The sequence below is a fragment of the Ascaphus truei genome, chromosome 3, assembly GCF_040206685.1.
Source record: "Ascaphus truei isolate aAscTru1 chromosome 3, aAscTru1.hap1, whole genome shotgun sequence".
NCBI lineage: Eukaryota > Metazoa > Chordata > Amphibia > Anura > Ascaphidae > Ascaphus > Ascaphus truei.
Window position 1 is genome coordinate 426201193 of NC_134485.1, and position 21721 is coordinate 426222913.

General features: G+C 47.9%; 1 protein-coding gene across 2 annotated transcripts in view; it reads left to right on the forward strand.

The window, feature by feature from the left end:
• Window positions 1–21721, forward strand: part of CLPB (ClpB family mitochondrial disaggregase) — a 195046-nt gene that overhangs the window by 140382 nt on the left and 32943 nt on the right. For both annotated transcript variants that reach the window (XM_075592798.1, XM_075592797.1), the window contains exons 8-11: window positions 852–929; window positions 14517–14572; window positions 15394–15438; window positions 18984–19145. In XM_075592798.1, the coding sequence (XP_075448913.1) occupies window positions 852–929; window positions 14517–14572; window positions 15394–15438; window positions 18984–19145 (341 nt within the window). The remainder of the gene's footprint in view (window positions 1–851; window positions 930–14516; window positions 14573–15393; window positions 15439–18983; window positions 19146–21721) is intronic.

Consider the following 21721-nt stretch of genomic DNA (forward strand, 5'->3'; position numbering starts at 1 on the left):
GATTTGCAGGGTAAGCTCATCAGTTCAAGGTCAGTCCGACCTTGGGGCTTCAGCTCTCGCCCTCCAAATCTGTGTAAGACAAACTGCCAACAATATGCTCCAAATCATCACTAACAAGAGAGTCTCACCGTGACCCGGGTCCCTCACCCCTTCCCCCTCGCCTTTCCCCTCTGCTCTGCGTCCATCCCTTTTCTCCCGTCTCCCTGGCAACACTGAGTGCACATCCAGGAAAAGTTTATCCGAGATGGGCTCTGGGCAGCTCTCCATATCCATACTAACCTGATTAGCCTCCTCTCGGGGCACTGCCAGCTAATCGAGTTAGGCTTCTCTAATGGTACTGAAGACTTTGAGTGAGCGCAGAGCCGTATAACATTGTGTATACTTAGTGATAATTATACTTGGTTTTGTGTCATTGATTTATAAGCTCTCTCTTTTTTTCCCCCTCCTTTCTCCTTTCTTTCTCCCTCCATATGTTCTAATTTGCGTCACTCTCTCTCTTCCTCGCTCTCTCTCTTCCTCGCTCTCTCTTCCTCGCTCTCTCTCTTCCTCGCTCTCTCTCTTCCTCGCTCTCTCGCTTCCTCGCTCTCTCCCTTCCTCGCTCTCTCTCTCGCTCTCTCTCTTTCTCTCTCTTCCTCTCTCTCTTCTCCCTCTCTTTTCTCTCTCGTCTCTCGTCTCTCGTCTCTCTCTCTCTTCCTCGCTCTCTTCTCTCTCTCTCTCTCTCTCTCTCTCTCTCTCTCTCTCCTCTCTCTCTCTCTCTCTCTCTTCTCTCTCGTCTCTCTCCCCTCTCTCGTTTCTCTCTCTCTTCTCTCTCGTCTCTCTCTCTCTCTTCTCGTCTCTCTCTCTGGACGCAGCCATCCGCAGGAAGGAGAATGGCTGGTATGATGAAGAACACCCTTTGGTCTTCCTTTTCATGGGCTCTTCTGGAATAGGTGACGAAGCATTTTTGGGTCTGAGGTGGTTCTGGTAATACTGTAGCTAATGTCCTTACCCCGTCCTGGGGCAGGCTACTACACTGGTGTTTTATTTAATGATATTTTATGTTATTTGTATGATTTCTTCGGTGATCGAAGTGATATGATGCTGTGGAGTACAAAGTGTAACTACTCTTATAAATCACGCACTGCTCCGTATAATGTACAGAAATATACCCCCACTAGCCACGCACTGACCAGCACGCACTGCTCCGTATAATGTACAGAAATATACCCCCACTAGCCACGCACTGACCAGCACGCACTGCTCTGTATAATGTACAGAAATATACCCCCACTAGCCACGCACTGACCAGCATGCACTGCTCCGTATAATGTACAGAAATATACCCCCACTAGCCACGCACTGACCAGCATGCACTGCTCCGTATAATGTACAGAAATATACCCCCACTAGCCACGCACTGACCAGCATGCACTGCTCTGTATAATGTACAGAAATATACCCCCACTAGCCGCGCACTGACCAGCATGCACTGCTCCGTATAATGTACAGAAATATACCCCCACTAGCCACGCACTGACCAGCATGCACTGCTCCGTATAATGTACATAAATATACCCCCACTAGCCATGCACTGACCAGCATGCACTGCTCTGTATAATGTACAGAAATATACCCCCACTAGCCGCGCACTGACCAGCATGCACTGCTCCATATAATGTACAGAAATATACCCCACTAGCCACTCACTGACCAGCATGCACTGCTCTGTATAATGTACAGAAATATACCCCCACTAGCCGTGCACTGACCAGCATGCACTGCTCCGTATAATGTACAGAAATATACCCCACTAGCCACGCACTGACCAGCACGCACTGCTCCGTATAATGTACAGAAATATACCCCCACTAGCCACGCACTGACCAGCATGCACTGCTCCGTATAATGTACAGAAATATACCCCACTAGCCACGCACTGACCAGCACGCACTGCTCAGTATAATGTACAGAAATATACCCCCACTAGCCACGCACTGACCAGCATGCACTGCTCCGTATAATGTACAGAAATATACCCCCACTAGCCACACACTGACCAGCATGCACTGCTCCGTATAATGTACAGAAATATACCCCCACTAGCCACGCACTGACCAGCATGCACTGCTCCGTATAATGTACAGAAATATACCTCCACTAGCCACTCACTGACCAGCATGCACTGCTCTGTATAATGTACAGAAATATACCCCCACTAGCCGTGCACTGACCAGCATGCACTGCTCCGTATAATGTACAGAAATATACCCCACTAGCCGTGCACTGACCAGCACGCACTGCTCTGTATAATGTACAGAAATATACCCCCACTAGCCACGCACTGACCAGCATGCACTGCTCTGTATAATGTACAGAAATATACCCCCACTAGCCGTGCACTGACCAGCATGCACTGCTCCGTATAATGTACAGAAATATACCCCACTAGCCACGCACTGACCAGCACGCACTGCTCCTTATAATGTACAGAAATATACCCCCACTAGCCACGCACTGACCAGCATGCACTGCTCCGTATAATGTACAGAAATATACCCCCACTAGCCACGCACTGACCAGCATGCACTGCTCCGTATAATGTACAGAAATATACCCCACTAGCCACGCACTGACCAGCATGCACTGCTCCGTATAATGTACAGAAATATACCTCCACTAGCCACGCACTGACCAGCATGCACTGCTCTGTATAATGTACAGAAATATACCCCCACTAGCCGTGCACTGACCAGCATGCACTGCTCCGTATAATGTACAGAAATATACCCCACTAGCCACGCACTGACCAGCACGCACTGCTCCGTATAATGTACAGAAATATACCCCCACTAGCCACGCACTGACCAGCATGCACTGCTCCGTATAATGTACAGAAATATACCCCCACTAGCCTTGCACTGACCAGCATGCACTGCTCTGTATAATGTACAGAAGTATACCCCCACTAGCCACGTACTGACCAGCATGCACTGCTCCGTATAATGTACAGAAATATACCCCACTAGCCGCGCACTGACCAGCATGCACTGCTCCGTATAATGTACAGAAATATACCCCCACTAGCCACGCACTGACCAGCATGCACTGCTCCGTATAATGTACATAAATATACCCCCACTAGCCATGCACTGACCAGCATGCACTGCTCTGTATAATGTACAGAAATATACCCCCACTAGCCGCGCACTGACCAGCATGCACTGCTCCGTATAATGTACAGAAATATACCCCACTAGCCACTCACTGACCAGCATGCACTGCTCTGTATAATGTACAGAAATATACCCCCACTAGCCGTGCACTGACCAGCATGCACTGCTCCGTATAATGTACAGAAATATACCCCACTAGCCACGCACTGACCAGCACGCACTGCTCCGTATAATGTACAGAAATATACCCCCACTAGCCATGCACTGCTCCGTATAATGTACAGAAATATACCCCCACTAGCCACGCACTGACCAGCATGCACTGCTCCGTATAATGTACAGAAATATACCCCACTAGCCACGCACTGACCAGCATGCACTGCTCCGTATAATGTACAGAAATATACCTCCACTAGCCACGCACTGACCAGCATGCACTGCTCTGTATAATGTACAGAAATATACCCCCACTAGCCGTGCACTGACCAGCATGCACTGCTCCGTATAATGTACAGAAATATACCCCACTAGCCACGCACTGACCAGCACGCACTGCTCCGTATAATGTACAGAAATATACCCCCACTAGCCACGCACTGACCAGCATGCACTGCTCCGTATAATGTACAGAAATATACCCCCACTAGCCACGCACTGACCAGCATGCACTGCTCCGTATAATGTACAGAAATATACCCCCACTAGCCACGCACTGACCAGCATGCACTGCTCCGTATAATGTACAGAAATATACCCCCACTAGCCACGCACTGACCAGCATGCACTGCTCCGTATAATGTACAGAAATATACCCCCACTAGCCTTGCACTGACCAGCATGCACTGCTCTGTATAATGTACAGAAATATACCCCCACTAGCCACGCACTGACCAGCATGCACTGCTCCATATAATGTACAGAAATATACGCCCACTAGCCACGCACTGACCAGCATGCACTGCTCCGTATAATGTACAGAAGTATACCCCCACTAGCCACGTACTGACCAGCATGCACTGCTCCGTATAATGTACAGAAATATACCCCCACTAGCCGCGCACTGACCAGCATGCACTGCTCCGTATAATGTACAGAAATATACCCCCACTAGCCACGCACTGACCAGCATGCACTGCTCCGTATAATGTACATAAATATACCCCCACTAGCCGTGCACTGACCAGAATGCACTGCTCCGTATAATGTACAGAAATATACCCCCACTAGCCACACACTGACCAGCATGCACTGCTCCGTATAATGTACAGAAATATACCCCCACTAGCCACGCACTGACCAGCATGCACTGCTCCGTATAATGTACAGAAATATACCTCCACTAGCCACTCACTGACCAGCATGCACTGCTCTGTATAATGTACAGAAATATACCCCCACTAGCCACGCACTGACCAGCACGCACTGCTCCTTATAATGTACAGAAATATACCCCCACTAGCCACGCACTGACCAGCATGCACTGCTCCGTATAATGTACAGAAATATACCCCCACTAGCCACGCACTGACCAGCATGCACTGCTCCGTATAATGTACAGAAATATACCCCACTAGCCACGCACTGACCAGCATGCACTGCTCCGTATAATGTACAGAAATATACCTCCACTAGCCACGCACTGACCAGCATGCACTGCTCTGTATAATGTACAGAAATATACCCCCACTAGCCGTGCACTGACCAGCATGCACTGCTCCGTATAATGTACAGAAATATACCCCACTAGCCACGCACTGACCAGCACGCACTGCTCCGTATAATGTACAGAAATATACCCCCACTAGCCACGCACTGACCAGCATGCACTGCTCCGTATAATGTACAGAAATATACCCCCACTAGCCACGCACTGACCAGCATGCACTGCTCCGTATAATGTATAGAAATATATCCCCACTAGCCACGCACTGACCAGCATGCACTGCTCTGTATAATGTACAGAAATATACCCCCACTAGCCACGCACTGACCAGCATGCACTGCTCCGTATAATGTACAGAAATATACCCCCACTAGCCACGCACTGACCAGCATGCACTGCTCCATATAATGTACAGAAATATACTCCCACTAGCCACGCACTGACCAGCATGCACTGCTCTATATAATATACAGAAATATACCCCCACTAAAATATACCCCCACTAGCCACGCACTGACCAGCATGCACTGCTCCATATAATGTACAGAAATATACCCCCACTAGCCACGCACTGACCAGCATGCACTGCTCCTTATAATGTACAGAAATATACCCCCACTAGCCACGCACTGACCAGCATGCACTGCTCCATATAATGTACAGAAATATACCCCCACTAGCCACGCACTGACCAGCATGCACTGCTCTGTATAATGTACAGAAATATACCCCCACTAGCCACGCTCTAACCAGCATGCACTGCTCCGTATAATGTACAGAAATATACCCCCACTAGCCACGGACTGACCAGCATGAACTGCTCCGTATAATGTACAGAAATATACCCCCACTAGCCACGCACTGACCAGCATGCACTGCTCCGTATAATGTACAGAAATATACCCCCACTAGCCTTGCACTGACCAGCATGCACTGCTCTGTATAATGTACAGAAATATACCCCCACTAGCCACGCACTGACCAGCATGCACTGCTCCATATAATGTACAGAAATATACGCCCACTAGCCACGCACTGACCAGCATGCACTGCTCCGTATAATGTACAGAAATATACCCCCACTAGCCGTGCACTGACCAGCATGCACTGCTCTGTATAATGTACAGAAATATACCCCCACTAGCCACGCACTGACCAGCATGCACTGCTCTGTATAATGTACAGAAATGTACCCCACTAGCCACGCACTGACCAGCATGCACTGCTCCATATAATGTACAGAAATATACCCCCACTAGCTACGCACTGACCAGCACGCACTGCTCCGTATAATGTATAGATATATACCCCCACTAGCCACGCTCTGACCAGCACGCACTGCTCTGTATAATGTATAGATATATACCCCCACTAGCCACGCACTGACCAGCATGCACTGCTCCGTATAATGTACAGAAATATACTCCCACTAGCCACACACTGACCAGCATGCACTGCTCCGTATAATGTTCAGAAATATACCCCCACTAGCCACGTACTGACCAGCATGCACTGCTCCGTATAATGTACAGAAGTATACCCCCACTAGCCACGTACTGACCAGCATGCACTGCTCCGTATAATGTACAGAAATATACCCCCACTAGCCGTGCACTGACCAGCACGCACTGCTCTGTATAATGTACAGAAATATACCCCCACTAGCCACGAACTGACCAGCATGCACTGCTCTGTATAATGTACAGAAATGTACCCCACTAGCCACGCACTGACCAGCATGCACTGCTCCATATAATGTACAGAAATATACCCCCACTAGCTACGCACTGACCAGCACGCACTGCTCTGTATAATGTATAGATATATACCCCCACTAGCCACGCTCTGACCAGCACGCACTGCTCTGTATAATGTATAGATATATACCCCCACTAGCCACGCACTGACCAGCATGCACTGCTCTGTATAATGTACAGAAATATACCCCCACTAGCCACGCACTGACCAGCATGCACTGCTCCGTATAATGTACAGAAATATACCCCACTAGCCACGCACTGACCAGCATGCACTGCTCCGTATAATGTACAGAAATATACCCCACTAGCCACGCACTGACCAGCATGCACTGCTCCGTATAATGTACAGAAATATCCCCCACTAGCCACGCACTGACCAGCATGCACTGCTCTGTATAATGTATAGAAATATACCTCCACTAGCCACGCACTGACCAGCATGCACTGCTCCGTATAATGTACAGAAATATACCTCCACTAGCCACGCACTGACCAGCATGCACTGCTCCGTATAATGTACAGAAATATACCTCCACTAGCCACGCACTGACCAGCATGCACTGCTCCGTATAATGTACAGAAATATACCTCCACTAGCCACGCACTGACCAGCATGCACTGCTCTGTATAATGTACAGAAATATACCCCCACTAGCCACGCACTGACCAGCATGCACTGCTCCGTATAATGTATAGAAATATACCCCCACTAGCCACGCACTGACCAGCATGCACTGCTCTGTATAATGTACAGAAATATACCCCCACTAGCCACGCACTGACCAGCATGCACTGCTCTGTATAATGTATAGAAATATACCTCCACTAGCCACGCACTGACCAGCATGCACTGCTCCGTATAATGTACAGAAATATACCTCCACTAGCCACGCACTGACCAGCATGCACTGCTCCGTATAATGTACAGAAATATACCTCCACTAGCCACGCACTGACCAGCATGCACTGCTCCGTATAATGTACAGAAATATACCCCCACTAGCCACGCACTGACCAGCATGCACTGCTCCATATAATGTACAGAAATATACTCCCACTAGCCACGCACTGACCAGCATGCACTGCTCTATATAATATACAGAAATATACCCCCACTAAAATATACCCCCACTAGCCACGCACTGACCAGCATGCACTGCTCCATATAATGTACAGAAATATACCCCCACTAGCCACGCACTGACCAGCATGCACTGCTCCTTATAATGTACAGAAATATACCCCCACTAGCCACGCACTGACCAGCATGCACTGCTCCATATAATGTACAGAAATATACCCCCACTAGCCACGCACTGACCAGCATGCACTGCTCTGTATAATGTACAGAAATATACCCCCACTAGCCACGCTCTAACCAGCATGCACTGCTCCGTATAATGTACAGAAATATACCCCCACTAGCCACGGACTGACCAGCATGAACTGCTCCGTATAATGTACAGAAATATACCCCCACTAGCCACGCACTGACCAGCATGCACTGCTCCGTATAATGTACAGAAATATACCCCCACTAGCCTTGCACTGACCAGCATGCACTGCTCTGTATAATGTACAGAAATATACCCCCACTAGCCACGCACTGACCAGCATGCACTGCTCCATATAATGTACAGAAATATACGCCCACTAGCCACGCACTGACCAGCATGCACTGCTCCGTATAATGTACAGAAATATACCCCCACTAGCCGTGCACTGACCAGCATGCACTGCTCTGTATAATGTACAGAAATATACCCCCACTAGCCACGCACTGACCAGCATGCACTGCTCTGTATAATGTACAGAAATGTACCCCACTAGCCACGCACTGACCAGCATGCACTGCTCCATATAATGTACAGAAATATACCCCCACTAGCTACGCACTGACCAGCACGCACTGCTCCGTATAATGTATAGATATATACCCCCACTAGCCACGCTCTGACCAGCACGCACTGCTCTGTATAATGTATAGATATATACCCCCACTAGCCACGCACTGACCAGCATGCACTGCTCCGTATAATGTACAGAAATATACTCCCACTAGCCACACACTGACCAGCATGCACTGCTCCGTATAATGTTCAGAAATATACCCCCACTAGCCACGTACTGACCAGCATGCACTGCTCCGTATAATGTACAGAAGTATACCCCCACTAGCCACGTACTGACCAGCATGCACTGCTCCGTATAATGTACAGAAATATACCCCCACTAGCCGTGCACTGACCAGCACGCACTGCTCTGTATAATGTACAGAAATATACCCCCACTAGCCACGAACTGACCAGCATGCACTGCTCTGTATAATGTACAGAAATGTACCCCACTAGCCACGCACTGACCAGCATGCACTGCTCCATATAATGTACAGAAATATACCCCCACTAGCTACGCACTGACCAGCACGCACTGCTCTGTATAATGTATAGATATATACCCCCACTAGCCACGCTCTGACCAGCACGCACTGCTCTGTATAATGTATAGATATATACCCCCACTAGCCACGCACTGACCAGCATGCACTGCTCTGTATAATGTACAGAAATATACCCCCACTAGCCACGCACTGACCAGCATGCACTGCTCCGTATAATGTACAGAAATATACCCCACTAGCCACGCACTGACCAGCATGCACTGCTCCGTATAATGTACAGAAATATACCCCACTAGCCACGCACTGACCAGCATGCACTGCTCCGTATAATGTACAGAAATATCCCCCACTAGCCACGCACTGACCAGCATGCACTGCTCTGTATAATGTATAGAAATATACCTCCACTAGCCACGCACTGACCAGCATGCACTGCTCCGTATAATGTACAGAAATATACCTCCACTAGCCACGCACTGACCAGCATGCACTGCTCCGTATAATGTACAGAAATATACCTCCACTAGCCACGCACTGACCAGCATGCACTGCTCCGTATAATGTACAGAAATATACCTCCACTAGCCACGCACTGACCAGCATGCACTGCTCTGTATAATGTACAGAAATATACCCCCACTAGCCACGCACTGACCAGCATGCACTGCTCCGTATAATGTATAGAAATATACCCCCACTAGCCACGCACTGACCAGCATGCACTGCTCTGTATAATGTACAGAAATATACCCCCACTAGCCACGCACTGACCAGCATGCACTGCTCTGTATAATGTATAGAAATATACCTCCACTAGCCACGCACTGACCAGCATGCACTGCTCCGTATAATGTACAGAAATATACCTCCACTAGCCACGCACTGACCAGCATGCACTGCTCCGTATAATGTACAGAAATATACCTCCACTAGCCACGCACTGACCAGCATGCACTGCTCCGTATAATGTACAGAAATATACCTCCACTAGCCACGCACTGACCAGCATGCACTGCTCTGTATAATGTACAGAAATATACCCCCACTAGCCACGCACTGACCAGCATGCACTGCTCCGTATAATGTATAGAAATATACCCCCACTAGCCACGCACTGACCAGCATGCACTGCTCTGTATAATGTACAGAAATATACCCCCACTAGCCACGCACTGACCAGCATGCACTGCTCCGTATAATGTACAGAAATATACCCCCACTAGCCACGCACTGACCAGCATGCACTGCTCCATATAATGTACAGAAATATACTCCCACTAGCCACGCACTGACCAGCATGCACTGCTCTATATAATATACAGAAATATACCCCCACTAAAATATACCCCCACTAGCCACGCACTGACCAGCATGCACTGCTCCATATAATGTACAGAAATATACCCCCACTAGCCACGCACTGACCAGCATGCACTGCTCCTTATAATGTACAGAAATATACCCCCACTAGCCACGCACTGACCAGCATGCACTGCTCCATATAATGTACAGAAATATACCCCCACTAGCCACGCACTGACCAGCATGCACTGCTCTGTATAATGTACAGAAATATACCCCCACTAGCCACGCTCTAACCAGCATGCACTGCTCCGTATAATGTACAGAAATATACCCCCACTAGCCACGCACTGACCAGCATGAACTGCTCCGTATAATGTACAGAAATATACCCCCACTAGCCACGCACTGACCAGCATGAACTGCTCCGTATAATGTACAGAAATATCCCCCACTAGCCACGCACTGACCAGCATGCACTGCTCTGTATAATGTACAGAAATATACTCCCACTAGCCACACACTGACCAGCATGCACTGCTCTGTATAATGTACAAAAATATACCCCCACTAGCCACGAACTGACCAGCATGCACTGCTCTGTATAATGTACAGAAATGTACCCCACTAGCCACGCACTGACCAGCATGCACTGCTCCATATAATGTACAGAAATATACCCCCACTAGCTACGCACTGACCAGCACGCACTGCTCTGTATAATGTACAGAAATATACCCCCACTAGCCACGCACTGACCAGCATGCACTGCTCTGTATAATGTATAGAAATATACCTCCACTAGCCACGCACTGACCAGCATGCACTGCTCCGTATAATGTACAGAAATATACCTCCACTAGCCACGCACTGACCAGCATGCACTGCTCCGTATAATGTACAGAAATATACCTCCACTAGCCACGCACTGACCAGCATGCACTGCTCCGTATAATGTACAGAAATATACCTCCACTAGCCACGCACTGACCAGCATGCACTGCTCTGTATAATGTACAGAAATATACCCCCACTAGCCACGCACTGACCAGCATGCACTGCTCCGTATAATGTATAGAAATATACCCCCACTAGCCACGCACTGACCAGCATGCACTGCTCTGTATAATGTACAGAAATATACCCCCACTAGCCACGCACTGACCAGCATGCACTGCTCCGTATAATGTACAGAAATATACCCCCACTAGCCACGCACTGACCAGCATGCACTGCTCCATATAATGTACAGAAATATACTCCCACTAGCCACGCACTGACCAGCATGCACTGCTCTATATAATATACAGAAATATACCCCCACTAAAATATACCCCCACTAGCCACGCACTGACCAGCATGCACTGCTCCATAAAATGTACAGAAATATACCCCCACTAGCCACGCACTGACCAGCATGCACTGCTCCTTATAATGTACAGAAATATACCCCCACTAGCCACGCACTGACCAGCATGCACTGCTCCATATAATGTACAGAAATATACCCCCACTAGCCACGCACTGACCAGCATGCACTGCTCTGTATAATGTACAGAAATATACCCCCACTAGCCACGCTCTAACCAGCATGCACTGCTCCGTATAATGTACAGAAATATACCCCCACTAGCCACGCACTGACCAGCATGAACTGCTCCGTATAATGTACAGAAATATACCCCCACTAGCCACGCACTGACCAGCATGAACTGCTCCGTATAATGTACAGAAATATCCCCCACTAGCCACGCACTGACCAGCATGCACTGCTCTGTATAATGTACAGAAATATACTCCCACTAGCCACACACTGACCAGCATGCACTGCTCTGTATAATGTACAAAAATATACCCCCACTAGCCACGAACTGACCAGCATGCACTGCTCTGTATAATGTACAGAAATGTACCCCACTAGCCACGCACTGACCAGCATGCACTGCTCCATATAATGTACAGAAATATACCCCCACTAGCTACGCACTGACCAGCACGCACTGCTCTGTATAATGTATAGATATATACCCCCACTAGCCACGCTCTGACCAGCACGCACTGCTCTGTATAATGTATAGATATATACCCCCACTAGCCACGCACTGACCAGCATGCACTGCTCTGTATAATGTACAGAAATATACCCCCACTAGCCACGCACTGACCAGCATGCACTGCTCCGTATAATGTACAGAAATATACCCCACTAGCCACGCACTGACCAGCATGCACTGCTCCGTATAATGTACAGAAATATACCCCACTAGCCACGCACTGACCAGCATGCACTGCTCCGTATAATGTACAGAAATATCCCCCACTAGCCACGCACTGACCAGCATGCACTGCTCTGTATAATGTATAGAAATATACCTCCACTAGCCACGCACTGACCAGCATGCACTGCTCCGTATAATGTACAGAAATATACCTCCACTAGCCACGCACTGACCAGCATGCACTGCTCCGTATAATGTACAGAAATATACCTCCACTAGCCACGCACTGACCAGCATGCACTGCTCCGTATAATGTACAGAAATATACCTCCACTAGCCACGCACTGACCAGCATGCACTGCTCTGTATAATGTACAGAAATATACCCCCACTAGCCACGCACTGACCAGCATGCACTGCTCCGTATAATGTATAGAAATATACCCCCACTAGCCACGCACTGACCAGCATGCACTGCTCTGTATAATGTACAGAAATATACCCCCACTAGCCACGCACTGACCAGCATGCACTGCTCCGTATAATGTACAGAAATATACCCCCACTAGCCACGCACTGACCAGCATGCACTGCTCCATATAATGTACAGAAATATACTCCCACTAGCCACGCACTGACCAGCATGCACTGCTCTATATAATATACAGAAATATACCCCCACTAAAATATACCCCCACTAGCCACGCACTGACCAGCATGCACTGCTCCATATAATGTACAGAAATATACCCCCACTAGCCACGCACTGACCAGCATGCACTGCTCCTTATAATGTACAGAAATATACCCCCACTAGCCACGCACTGACCAGCATGCACTGCTCCATATAATGTACAGAAATATACCCCCACTAGCCACGCACTGACCAGCATGCACTGCTCTGTATAATGTACAGAAATATACCCCCACTAGCCACGCTCTAACCAGCATGCACTGCTCCGTATAATGTACAGAAATATACCCCCACTAGCCACGGACTGACCAGCATGAACTGCTCCGTATAATGTACAGAAATATACCCCCACTAGCCACGCACTGACCAGCATGCACTGCTCCGTATAATGTACAGAAATATACCCCACTAGCCACGGTCTGACCAGCATGCACTGCTCTGTATAATGTACAGAAATATACTCCCACTAGCCACACACTGACCAGCATGCACTGCTCCGTATAATGTACAGAAATATACCCCACTAGCCACGCACTGACCAGCATGCACTGCTCCGTATAATGTACAGAAATATACCCCACTAGCCACGCACTGACCAGCATGCACTGCTCCATATAATGTACAGAAATATACCCCACTAGCCACGCTCTGGCGATCCTCGGTTATCCCTCGGATTGCGGGTCCATGTTAATCCGCTGCGGTGAGCGTCAGATAAGCGGTTCCGAGGTGGGGTAATGCGTCCTGCAGACTGCATTATGCGGTGTCGGATAACCCGTTCTACGGATCCCGAGGACCCCCTGTAATACCACTGGGCTTATCTTTATAACAGATCCCCAGCCAGGCACCAATCGTATAGAACTGATATATCGTGGGATGTGCGCAGATCATCATACATTCTAGTACTATGTCATGGCTCATCAAGCCCATATTTACTAAGCAGCGCTATGCCATACGACAAGACGCAAGTATGATTAGACACTGCAAGGTGCTTTATGGCAACGCAGTGCTTTGGAAATACAGCCCATAGTGTTTGTAATATACTGTCCTGTCCCTCGTACACTGCGATGTGTAATATCCCAGTCACCTTCCTTCAGCAATGCTGCGTACATGATACCTGTAACCTGTTACTCTTCCACTGTCAGAGAGCTCTGCAGCACATTGCTGAGCACTGAATGGCGGCGCCTCTGGCAGTGACAGGGTTAATGGAGTTGGTGGCGCCGCCGGCTGCTGATTAGTTAAAGAGATTGGACCGCCAATAATACTGGTGTGACATCCCCGGAGTAACAAAGCTGGAAAATACTCTTGTCTGTGCTCTTCCTTCCCAGGTAAAACGGAGCTCGCCAAGCAGACAGCCAAGTACTTGCACAAGGATATCAAGAAGGTAATGCTGCCTGTTCTGCGTGTGCCACGGGGAGCATCAGGTGGCCACGCTGTATATCACAACTTTATATGCTCACAAATCATGCCTGGGCCGTAGCACATGTTTCTTCTGGGACAGCGCAGGGGAAATTGATATCTTTATAGGGTTTTTTGTTATTTAGAGCGGGGAACCATTTGCACGTATTAACTACTACAGAACTGGAGGGATCGGGCATTGCCATAATGTATAGGACAGGCGCGGCCAACAGGTTACTTTTTCAAGATATCCCTGCTTCAGCACAGGTGATGCAGTTGGCAGGATATCCCTGCTCCAGCACACGTGGCTCACTGATTGAGCCACCTGTGCTGAAGCTGGGACTGATTGAGCCACCTTTGTTGAGGCTGGGACTGATGGAGCCTCCTCTGTGCTGAAGCAGTGATATCCTGAAAGCCTGACCTGCTGGTGGCCCTTGAGGGCTGGAGTTGGCCACCCCTGGTAGAGAGGGATTGCTCACCAGAATGTAATGGTTGCCTTAACTTCACGTTGGGACGTCAGTTATCGTATAGTTTGTAGAGAAAATAAATCTCTGGGGCGCAATTGTCTTAATGGGTATGTCCAATAGTTCTGCGCTGAAGCGCTGTCAGCAGTCGCTGCTCGCCCTCTAAATGCTTGAACGCGGCTCATCAGGGATGATTTGAATTGCTTTATCTCACCTGTGAGGTTCCCGAGTAATATAATCGTGCCCCTGAACTGCTTGGCATTGCATATCTGATTGCTCGCAGCCTCGGAGTAATGTAATCCCGCGTCCTTCTCCCGCCTCTCTCCCACTGCGCGCTCTGCAGGGTTTCATCCGTCTGGATATGTCGGAGTTCCAGGAGAGGCACGAGGTGAGCCCGTCTCTAAAGCAAACACGGGATCCGGGGTCCACCGTTTGTTATTATTGTCGTTTATTTGCAAAGCGCCAGCATATTCCACAGCGGGGTACAGGGTTCTGTATATTGCAGAAACAGAATGACATACCAAGTAAGGACAGACATGCGCAGGCGGACACGGAAGGTAATGAGGGCCCTGTTTGGGAGGGTTTCCAATCTTGGACAGGGGTGGCCAACTCCAGTCCTCGAGGGCCACCAAACAGGTCAAGTTTTAAGGCAATCCCTGCTTCAGCACAGATGGCTCAGTCATCGACTGAGCCACTGATTGAGCTGGAGAAGGGATATCCTTAAAATCTGACCTGGTGGTGGCCCTTGAGGACTGGAGTTGGCCACACCTGATCTACAGAGAATAAGGTCCAGCCACAGAGCTGATCCCATTAAGGTTTGGGGTGTGGATTTTGCGGGTGTTAGATATCATGGAGTTTAGTCCTGCCACACAGCTAACACCAATACGGTTGGAGGGGAGGAGGTGAATGTTTGGGGTATGCCAGGTAGGCTGGGTTTTCAGGGAGTTTTTTAATGTGTAGCGTTGTGACTGGGGGGATATGTAGAATAGTGTTGCGTGTAGAATAGTGTTGGTGTTGCGTGTAGAATAGTGTTAAGGTGTTGCGTGTAGGATAGTGTTAGTGTTACGTGTAGAATAGTGTTACGGTGTTGCGTGTAGAATAGTGTTTCGGTGCTGCGTGTAGAATAGTGTTACGGTGTTGCGTGTAGGATAGTGTTTCGTGTTGCGTGTAGAATAGTGTTACGGTGTTGCGTGTAGAATAGTGTTACGGTGTTGAGGTGTAGAATAGTGTTACGGTATTAGGTGTAGAATAGTGTTACGGTGTTGCGTGTAGAATAGTGTTACGGTGTTACGGTGTTGCGTGTAGAATAGTGTTACAGTGTTGCGTGTAGAATAGTGTTACGGTGTTGCGTGTAGAATAGTGTTACGGTGTTACGGTGTTGCGTGTAGAATAGTGTTACAGTGTTGCGTGTAGAATAGTGTTACGGTGTTGCGTGTAGAATAGTGTTTCGTTGTTGCGTGTAGAATAGTGTTACGGTGTTGCGTGTAGAATAGTGTTACGGTGTTGCGTGTAGAATAGTGTTACGGTGTTGCGTGTAGAATAGTGTTACGGTGTTGCGTGTAGAATAGTGTTACGGTGTTGCGTGTAGAATAGTGTTACGGTGTTGCGTGTAGAATAGTGTTACGGTGTTGCGTGTAGAATAGTGTTACGGTGTTGCGTGTAGAATAGTGTTTCATTGTTGCGTGTAGAATAGTGTTACGGTGTTGCGTGTAGAATAGTGTTACAGTGTTGCGTGTAGAATAATGTTATGGTGTTGCGTGTTGAATAGTGTTAGTGTTGCGTGTAGAATAGTGTTACGGTTTTGTGTGTAGAATAGTGTTACGGTGTTGCGTGTAGAATAGTGTTACGGTGTTGCGTGTAGAATAGTGTTACGGTGTTGCGTGTAGAATAGTGTTACGGTGTTGCGTGTAGAATAGTGTTACGGTGTTGCATGTAGAATAGTGTTACGGTGTTGCGTGTAGAATAGTGTTACGGTGTTGCGTGTAGAATAGTGTTTCATTGTTGCGTGTAGAATAGTGTTACGGTGTTGCGTGTAGAATAGTGTTACGGTGTTGCGTGTAGAATAGTGTTACGGTGTTGCGTGTAGAATAGTGTTTCGTTGTTGCGTGTAGAATAGTGTTACGGTGTTGCGTGTAGAATAGTGTTACAGTGTTGCGTGTAGAATAGTGTTACGGTGTTGCGTGTAGAATAGTGTTTCGTTGTTGCGTGTAGAATAGTGTTACGGTGTTGCGTGTAGAATAGTGTTACGGTGTTGCTTGTAGAATAGTGTTACGTGTTGCGTGTAGAATAGTGTTACGGTGTTGCGTGTAGAATAGTGTTACGGTGTTGCGTGTAGAATAGTGTTACGTTGTTGCGTGTAGAATAGTGTTACGGTGTTGCGTGTAGATTAGTTTTACGGTGTTGCGTGTAGAATAGTGTTACGGTGTTGCGTGTAGAATAGTGTTTCGTGTTGCGTGTAGAATAGTGTTACGGTGTTGCGTGTAGAATAGTGTTACGGTGTTGCGTGTAGAATAGTGTTACGGTGTTGCGTGTAGAATAGTGTTTCGTTGTTGCGTGTAGAATAGTGTTTCGTTGTTGCGTGTAGAATAGTGTTACGGTGTTGCGTGTGGAATAGTTTTACGGTGTTGCGTGTAGAATAGTGTTACGGTGTTGCGTGTAGAATAGTGTTACGGTGTTGCGTGTAGAATAGTGTTACGGTGTTGCGTGTAGAATAGTTTTACAGTCTGCCTTGGCCACTTCTTCCTGATCCCACGGACATCACTGAGGCCCTTTTTCCATATGCTGTGATGCCGCTTCCTCATGCTGGAGGAGTTTGTCGTCTCCTTCATTCGAATGGAGCTTGTTCTCTTCTCCAGCACCGGGAAGCAGATTCACAACAGGTTGAATAGAGCCTTCCGTTTACCTATGCTCCGGCCTACCCACCTAGTATCGTCATTCCATCACTATGTAACCATCACTGTCCCTCTGTGCACGGGGAGGTGGGGACCCCGCATGATGGAAATACCTCTTAGATCAGAAGAAGCAGGTGCTCTTCCACCTTCCAGTGTAGATGGGGTTACCAATCAAAATAAGGATATCTAATTTATTTTGTTTTATTTTTCCTTTTGTGTCGCTCCCCTAGTATAGAAGTACATTGTTTGAAACATTTTAAGACTATATGTTTGGCAGGCAGGCCTTAAAATAAAAGCTTCCACAAGTCCTGGTTTCCCCGGGACAGCGCCAGATTGCAAGTTCTGCAGAATGGACCCACACGTGAGGTGTACGTAGAAGAATCTTTTATACAAGTGTCACAGATTTGCAGTTTTACAGCAGTCCCCAACTTTGGTTTCCTTACCATGACCTGGTTGCACGTCATATATCTTGTCTTGGCTATGAATATGAAGCCGCGGTTACACATCAACAAGGTTCCGAGGTTCCACATCATCAGGGAGGGAAGATGGGCGGATTATATACTGTAGGTGACAGTAGAGTTTTGCCGGCACACGTCCTTAGTGGAGCAAATGAAAAGTAATGCCGATGTTCCTTGTAGAAAGCTCCCCGATAACCATAGAGTGCTTCAAGAATAAGCAGGGCACCACGAACTAATGCATAAAACGGGTGTTTCATTACCCATAAAACCAACGTTTTGGCTACCAAGAAGTCTTTGTCAAGGTGAGGGCTATGAGCAGCCAAAACGTTGGTTCTTATGGATAATTAAACACCCGTTTTTTGTTTGTTTTTGCATTAGTTCGTTGTGCCCTGCTGATTCTTGTAGCATTCCAGATTATATAGGTGGTCTGTCCTAGTTGACCTTGCTTCAGAGAGAAACCAGCATTGGTGCCATCTTTCTTCCGAGAGCTTCAGTAGAGCGTTACATTGCCGGCCCGTCCATTTTCACCCAACTCCGTCTGGGTTCCTCATTCCTGCGCTTGCCGGGCTCTGGTCTTCCATCAGGTCGCCAAATTCATTGGCTCACCACCAGGCTACGTGGGACACGAGGAGGGAGGACAGCTGACCAAGAAGCTGAAGCAATGCCCGAACGCGGTGGTTCTATTTGACGAGGTGGACAAAGCCCATCTGGACGTACTCACCATCATGCTGCAGCTGTTCGATGAGGTAAACTACGTAACGTTCTTTAACCACCTGCAACCCATGACTGAAATAGGGGGCGGGGGGGGGGGGCTCGAGGGGGAAGGGTTTATCTTCCATATTCCAAACCAGATATACTCCCAAGAACATGACCAAACCCTTCCTTCTGGGAGAGTCCTACTTCTGCAGATAATACCACTTCCATTTTTGGAATGTTAAGATGGCCGCCACCATAAGAGCTCAGCTGAAAGGCCAACCAGAAGAGGAAGTGTCAAGAGTCCCTTGTTTGGGATGCATGGGCGTTCACTGGATAAAATAAGAAATTCCAGTCATGAAGGTTAACAGCAGCCACTTGAGTCAGGAAAATCGCACCAACCATTAAAATCCAAGATGTCTCCTGGATTAAAGAGTGATTTTGACAGGGTTCGTTCTTTGTGGCTGAAGCCACAGGAATAACGTGGTTCTCGTTGGTGGGTTTATAACTCAGTCAGGGTGGCTGGTGATAAGGTAGTGACATTTATTCTCATATTCACGCCCCCTCCCTGCCTGAGCGCCAGTTTTGAAGAAGCAGGAGACAAGGGCAGAGATACGGGCAGTAAAGCCTGGCCTGGATTTCAGAGGGCAGAACATTTAAGGATAGAAATTCAAAAATGTTTCTATTATAAGCCCCCTGTCACCGCTCCGTAATGTTGGAGAGTGTCCTGTCATTTTGCTCGGGCGTGGTATTGCACCTTCAACTGGAAAGGAATCATTCACCTGTTTCTAACCCATTAAACATATCACTGTGGTTAGTTCAGATTGGCCGAGGTCGTACGCATTCAGCAGGGACAGTACCTGTCTTATTGAAGGGCCGTGTACCTGTGTTTGTGTGTGAGTGAGGGACAGTACCAGTCTTATTAAAGGACCCTGTACGTGTGTGTGTGTGTGTGTGTGTACCTGTCTTAGTGAAGGACCCTGTATGTGTGTGTGTAGCTGTCTTAGTGAAGGACCCTGTGCGTGTGTGTGTGTGTACCTGTCTTAGTGAAGGGCCCTGTACGTGTGTGTGTGTGTACCTGTCTTAGTGAAGGACCCTGTACGTGTATGTGTGTGTGTGTGTGTGTGTACCTGTCTTAGTGAAGGGCCATGTACGTGTGTGTATGAGTAAAGGACATTACCTGTCTTATTAAAGGATCCTGTACCTGTGTGTGTGTGTGTGTGTGTGTGTGTGTGTACCTGTCTTAGTGAAGGACCCTGTAAGTGTGTGTTTGTGTGTGTGGCTGTCTTAGTGAAGGACCCTGTTTGTGTGTGTGTGTACCTGTCTTAGTGAAGGACCCTGTAAGTGTGTGTTTGTGTGTGTGGCTGTCTTAGTGAAGGACCCTGTTTGTGTGTGTGTGTACCTGTCTTAGTGAAGGACCCTGTATGTGTGTGTGTGTGTGTACCCCTCTTAGTGAAGGACCCTGTACGTACGTGTGTGTGTGTGTATGTGTGTGTGTGTGTACCTGTCTTAGTGAAGGACCCTGTACGTGTGTGTGTGTACGTGTGTGTGTGTGTGTGTGTGTGTGTACCTGTCTTAGTGAAGGACCCTGTACGTGTGTGTGTGTACCTGTCTTAGTGAAGGACTCTGTACGTGTGTGTGTGTAGCTGTCTTAGTGAAGGACCCTGTACGTGTATGTGTGTGTGTGTGTGTGTGTGTGTGTGTGTGTGTGTGTGTACCTGTCTTAGTGAAGGACTCTGTACGTGTGTGTGTGTACCTGTCTTAGTGAAGGACCCTGTACGTGTATGTATGTATGTGTGTGTGTGTGTGTGTGTGTGTGTGTGTGTGTGTGTGTGTGTGTGTACCTGTCTTAGTGAAGGGCCATGTACGTGTGTGTATGTGTAAGGGACAGTACCAGTCTTATTAAAGGATCCTGTACGTGTGTGTGTGTGTGTGTGTGTGTGTGTGTGTGTGTGTGTGTGTGTGTGTGTGTGTGTGTGTGTGTGTGTGTGTGTACCTGTCTTAGTGAAGGACCCTGTAAGTGTGTGTGTGTGTGTGCTGTCTTAGTGAAGGACCCTGTGTGTGTGTGTGTGTGTGTGTGTGTGTGTGTGTGTGTACCTGTCTTAGTGAAGGACCCTGTATGTGTGTGTGTGTGTGTACCCTTCTTAGTGAAGGACCCTGTACGTGTGTGTGTGTACCTGTCTTAGTGAAGGACCCTGTATGTGTGTGTGTGTACCTGTCTTAGTGAAGGACCCTGTACGTGTGTGTGTGTACCTGTCTTAGTGAAGGACCCTGTACGTGTGTGTGTGTGTGTGTGTACCTGTCTTAGTGAAGGACCCTGTACGTGTGTGTGTACCTGTCTTAGTGAAGGACCCTGTACGTGTGTGTGTGTGTGAGTGACGGACATTACTTGTCTTATTGAAGGACACTGTACCTGTGTGTGTCTGTGTCTCTGTGAGTGTGTGTGTGTGAGGGAGAGTACCTGTCTTATTGAAGTACCCTGTACCTGTGTGTCTCTGTGTCTCTGTGTGTGTATGTGTTTCCTGCCCTCGGAACCTTCAGCTAATTGAAGCCGCTGGTAACTCATGATATTTCCTACAAGTAAAACGGGAAGCAGATCCCCTCCGTGTTATAATAAGAGAGATATTTA